This window comes from Protobothrops mucrosquamatus, unplaced genomic scaffold, assembly GCF_001527695.2.
Source record: "Protobothrops mucrosquamatus isolate PMUCROS unplaced genomic scaffold, P.Mucros_1.0 scaffold550, whole genome shotgun sequence".
Classification (NCBI taxonomy): domain Eukaryota; kingdom Metazoa; phylum Chordata; class Lepidosauria; order Squamata; family Viperidae; genus Protobothrops; species Protobothrops mucrosquamatus.
The window spans coordinates 379195-384944 of NW_015386854.1; the positions used below are offsets into that span (position 1 = coordinate 379195).

The 5750-nt window shown below is 38.6% G+C and overlaps 1 protein-coding gene across 1 annotated transcript; it reads right to left on the bottom strand.

Annotated features, from left to right (window-relative positions):
• Positions 1–1856: 1856 nt before the first annotated feature.
• On the bottom strand, positions 1857–2783 carry LOC107288454 (olfactory receptor 5V1-like). Its single transcript, XM_015817075.1, has one exon. The coding sequence runs from the start codon at positions 2781–2783 to the stop codon at positions 1857–1859; it is 927 nt and encodes a 308-aa protein (XP_015672561.1).
• Between the last annotated feature and the right edge of the window lie 2967 nt (positions 2784–5750).

The window sequence follows — 5750 nt, forward strand, 5'->3', positions numbered from 1 at the left end:
GCTGACACTAGAAGACCAGTTGACGGCCGTGGCCAGGGGGGCGTTTTACCGGGTACGCCTGATTCACCAGTTGCGGCCTTTTCTGGACCGGGACGCCTTGCGCACAGTCACCCATGCTCTTGTCACCTCCCGCCTGGACTACTGCAATGCTCTCTACATGGGGCTCCCCTTGAGGAGCACTCGGAGGCTCCAGTTAGTCTAGAATGCAGCCGCACAGGCAGTGTTGGGAGTGACTCGTCGCTCCCATGTAACGCCGCTGCTGCGCGAGCTGCACTGGCTGCTGGTGGCTTTCCGGGTGCGCTTCAAGGTGCTGATTATCATCTTCAAAGCGTTCCATGGCATCGGACCTGGTTATCTCCGAGACCGCCTTCTGCCTCAGATTACCCCCCACCGGCCGATATGCTCCCACAGAGAGGGTCTCCTCAGGGTGCCGTCAGCCAGACAGTGCCGGCTGGCGACCCCCAGGAGGAGGGCCTTCTCGGTTGGAGCTCCCACCCTATGGAACGAACTACCCCCAGAGATCCGGGTGATTCCGGATCTCCCCTCCTTCCGCTTCGCCCTCAAGACATGGCTATTTAAACTGGCAGGACTGGCCTAAGGGTTATTTTTAACTTGGTTTTATAATAATTTTTTTTTAAAAAAATTAAATTATAAAGGCCTTATAATAATATTTTATTTTAATTAACTTTTTAATGTTAGTATTTTTGTAGTTATGTACTTGTTTTTAAAAAGGCTGTAAGCCGCCCTGAGTCCGCAGGGAGAAGGGCGGGGTAGAAAGTTAAATAATAAATAAATAAATAAATAAATCTCCTCTTCTTAAAGACAAACATTTACATTATATTTATAAATACACCAAATTTTATATAATTCTACCTCTTCATCCCCTCCCCCCCTCCACCCCCCGGACTTCCCAGAACTGAGTATAGGGATAAATACATAACATCCCAAGTTTAAAATAAGCTATCCATTCATAATACAAACAACAAAGAAATTTCTTATGAAACATTTCCACCGTAATTACCAGAGCACATTATAATACTCTAAGTAGGAAGAGATCAGGGTGTGAGAAGGGCATGTTGGTCCAGGAATGCATGTAACTGGCATACAATCAATCAATCACAGACCAGAAAACTGGCATACAATATCAATATCATACAATATCAAGTTACGCAACTGCTATTTGTTCCTTAAGCCCAGGAGAACCCCATTATTATGCCATGGGTAAATCTGGAGCAGTGCAACTCCATCCATGATCAAAGATGGTAATTTTCCAAGAACCAAGGACCAGAGACTCTCTGTTTTGCCAAAGTTCAGTTTTAGCCTATTTCTCCCCATCCAGACCTCAACAGCCTTCAGACACCAAGGGAGGGTGGTCACAAGATCATTTAGCTCACCATGGACTGAGATGTATAGCTGAGTATCATCAGCATATTGATGATATCTTACTCCATGTTGATGGATGATCTCTCCAGTGGTTTCATGTAGACATTAAATGGATGGAAGAAATAGTTCAAATTGGTGGAAACTCTGCCTTATTAGATTAAAACAGATTAATATCTATCAGGCAAAATTTCAAAACAAAACAACAACAGCAACTAGGCCAATGTATTCAAGGATCTATGATTTATCTATTTATTTTTAGAGTACTAATATCAGAGTACTCTGTACCATTTATTCATTAAAAATGTGTAAGTACATAAGAAATTCCATGAAGTTTGAATCATATCATTGTAAGATGATGATGCCATTTATCACTTTTAAACTATCTCTAAAGCCCTTTCTAGCTTATGACCACATTGTCTAAAAAAGGAGGGGACTCTTTTTTCCTATATGCTTCTATCTGAATGTTACAATATTTAAATCTTTCCCATTATATTTCTCCAAGCATTCCTTACATCTTTGTTACGCAAAGTATATATAACAGGATTTAGTAATGGAGTCAAGATGCTGTACATTAGTGGGGTCAGCTTGGTATTAACAGAAGACTGGGAAGGGACAGGTCTCAAGTAGGTGAAAATGCAACTGCCATAATAAAGTAGAACCACTGTAAGATGAGAGGAGCAAGTGGAAAAAGCTTTTTGTCTTCCTTCTGCAGACTGCATCTTCAGTACTGTGAAAATGATGGATGCATATGAGAGAAGGATGCAAACAAGAGGTGTCCATGCTATGAGTAATCCAATAGATAGCAAGAGCTTTTGGTTGAGGGAGACATCTCCACATGACAACTTTAGCAATGGAGGAATATCACAGTAGAATGCATCTAGGCGATTGTCTCCACAAAAAGGTAACTGAAGGGCAAAATAAGTATGAATTGCAGAGTTAAGAAAACCTCCAACCCAGCAAGCTATAGCTAGTTGGAGGCAAACCCATCTTCTCATAAATAATGAGTAGTGCAAAGGATTGCAAATAGCAACATAGCGATCCAAAGCCATTACTGCCAGAAGAAGGCATTCTGTCCCTACAAAGGAGAAGAAAAAGTACAGTTGGAGAACACAGGCTGTGTAAGAAATACTGCTCCTGTCTTTGAGAATAAGATCCAGCATCTGTGGAATTGTGGTGCTAGTGTAGCAGATGTCAAGGAAAGACAGGTTCCCCAAGAAAAAATACATGGGGATTCTGAGCTTCTGATCAAAAATTGCTATAGTGATAATGGAGGTATTCCACAGCACTGTGAATAAATAGAGAGTCAGGAATACACTGAAGAGCAAGTACTGTAGTTCCTGCAGGTTTTGAAAGCCAAGGATGATGAACTCTGAAAGCGTAGTTTGGTTTTGTATTTTCATGTCTCCTCCCAAATAAGGTACTTCTTCTAGTTGTTGTTGTGGGATAGCTTAAAGGGGAAAAAAACAAAGTAAATTCTATGCAAATTGTGAACATTTGAACATAAGGTAAAAAAATCCATCCTGAATCAGATTCGGCTATTAATGTCCAAATATATTTATGTGGATTTCAAACAAAACAAAACAAAACAATATTTTAAAAAATTATATAACTTCTCAGTGACTAGTATACTAATTTGCATGGTTTGGAATTTTGTTGTTATGGAATTCATGTCTACTATTGTTTAAAGAGAGTGACATATTACCTATGTTTAACATGCTGAATCCTGAATCTATGCATTTAATTTCAAGATGAGCTTGAACTTTTTAACCTCTCCATCATAGCCATGAAGTTTCCTTGAAAGTTATATGGAGTGTTTTCCTTCCTTCTTTCCTTCTTTCTTTCTTTCTTTCCTTCCTTCCTTCCTTCCTTCCTTCCTTCCTTCCTTCCTTCCTTCCTTCCTTCCTTCCTTCCTTCCTGTCATTGTGCAAATGATATTTGTCATACAAATGAATCAAAACATCAGAGATGAAAAAATAGGGTTTTTTTTAGAGGGGGCTCTTTGCATTTCCTTATATATTTGGATTTTTTAAAAATATTCTCTTAGATTAATGCTAATCTAATGTTAATGCTAACATTATCAGAAACAACATATTATTAGATATTAATCTTTTAACCACTTAATTATAATACAAGTGTGTTTTATAAACAATTAAATATTCATGATATAAAAATGCATTGTTATTCAAAATACTTGGGACTGCAAACATAGCGTAATGGGGAATATTCCCAGATTTGTAGTTATAGAATGTAGATCCTATGGAGTCTACATGTAATCACTAAAGAATGACTTAATACCTATTAATAAGACAATCAATAACCCAATCTCAATCACATTTTATGTACAATAAACTCATATTATATTATGTTACAAATTCATATAAGTTTTAAATAATTCCTGGTTTATTTACATTAAACCAAAGAGAGTTTTGTTATGTGATCTAAACTATTTCTTCAATATGAGCTTCCTAAAATGATTTCTTTGTTACCTTAAAAAAAACCATTGTTGTTTCATTCTTTTCCTCCTAACTGCTGCATGCTCTTCTGCATTTATTTTTTCAAACCTGACAGAATGTACTTCTGAATTTCTACTCTAAGAGTTCCTAAACAGGAAGTATGGAATTACTCCCAGATGTATTGTAAAGTTTTTAGCTAATCAACAGCACCATAATAAATTGCATAGAAAGTAAATTAAGACATGAATAATCTCACCTAGTAACTACATTTTTAGAAATATGCATTATTTGATGACATCTATCTATCTATCTATCTATCTATCTATCTATCTATCTATCTATCTATCTATCTATCTATCTATCTATCTATCTATCTATCTAGCAAAATTATATAACTTAAAAAAAACCACATTAAAATAATTAAATTAAGCTTTGCAGGAATTTACCATTTTAATTCAGGAAGTCCATCATTAGGGAATTAATTCAAAGAGAAATTTCCAATATTATGTTACTTATTAATATGTTTTGCTGTACTGTTTCCTGATGATGACAAGAAAAAAAATTCCCACCATTTTCTTGACAATAGTTTTAGAACAGCGGTTCTCAACCTATGGGTCGCGACCCCATTTGGGGTCGATCGGCCATTTCATGGGGGTCGCCAAGCAAGGCTGTCTGCCATTTTTTTCCCTTTTCCAGTGGGTGCCTTACCTCCCTTGAGCTGGGCCAGCTGGTGGTCGGCCTGCTCTGTCTCTGCCGCTTGCCAGCTACGCCTCAGCCGGCGCAGGGGGCGGAACCACGCATTTGCGGCGCTCCCGGGCAGGGAAAGTCCTCGACTTACGACCAGTTGGGTAGTCCTCAACTTATGACTGAGTTAGTCCTCGACTTACAACCGGTTTAGTCCTCGACTTACAACCGGTTTAGTCCTCGACTTACGACCGGTTGGGGGTCGCGGCATTAAAAAGGTTGAGAACCACTGTTTTAGAAGCTTCTTGACAATACCTTCCTTCAAGGGTTTAAAGAGAGTGACTGATTCAAAATCACCCAACTTGGCTTTCAAACCTAAGACAGAACTAGAATTCAAAGTCTCCTGTTTTATATTATAGGACCTTTAACTGCTAGACCAGTGATGGTGAACCTTTTAGAGATTGAGTGCCCAAACTGCAACCCAAAACTGACTTATGCATCGTTGGGTGCTGGATAGGTGTGGCCTATTGGATGGGTGTGGCCCATTGGGTGGGCATGGCTGTGGTGGTAATGGCAGACTGGGTGGGACTAAAAAGTTCAATCAATCAATTCCAACTTTGCAAGATCTTTTTTTTTTCCCCACGAGAAGTTGAAATTGACTGATTGATTGAACCCTTTTTTTTTGTACATGGTGGTGGAGGCCTAAAGCGAAAAGGTTTTATAAAACCCAGCTGAAGGCCTAGGACTGGTGTGACAGTGCACGTGCCCACAGAGAGGGCTCTGAGTGCCACCTCTGGCACCCATGCCATAGGTTCGCCACCACTGTGCTAGACCAATCTGGATCTTTATCTATGCTATTTAGTGGCTTATCCTATTAAAATTATTTGGGGGGAAAAAGGAAGATTAAGTGTCAACATATATTTTATTTATTCATTTTACTTATTCAATTTATATAACCACCCATCTCAAATCAGTGACTCTTAGCAGCAAACAATTATATTAAATGTTTTCCTTGCATAGTTTAATTTATTATTATTTATTTATTTATTTATTTATTATTTCAATTTATATCCCGCCCTTCTCCCGAAGGACTCAGGGCGGCTCACAACATTATTAAAACAAAGAAAGACCCACACACCCCACCGAATAAAACCAAATTAAAACCAAAATTTTTGTGTTGTGATAATTAAAATTTCTAAAAAACCCAGTTTAAAAATCCTCCCTAGGCCA

What these genes read in the sequence shown, in the direction of transcription:
- LOC107288454 (XM_015817075.1), bottom strand. Translation starts at nt 2,783, where the DNA reads ATGAAAATACAAAACCAAACTACGCTTTCAGAGTTCATCATCCTTGGC.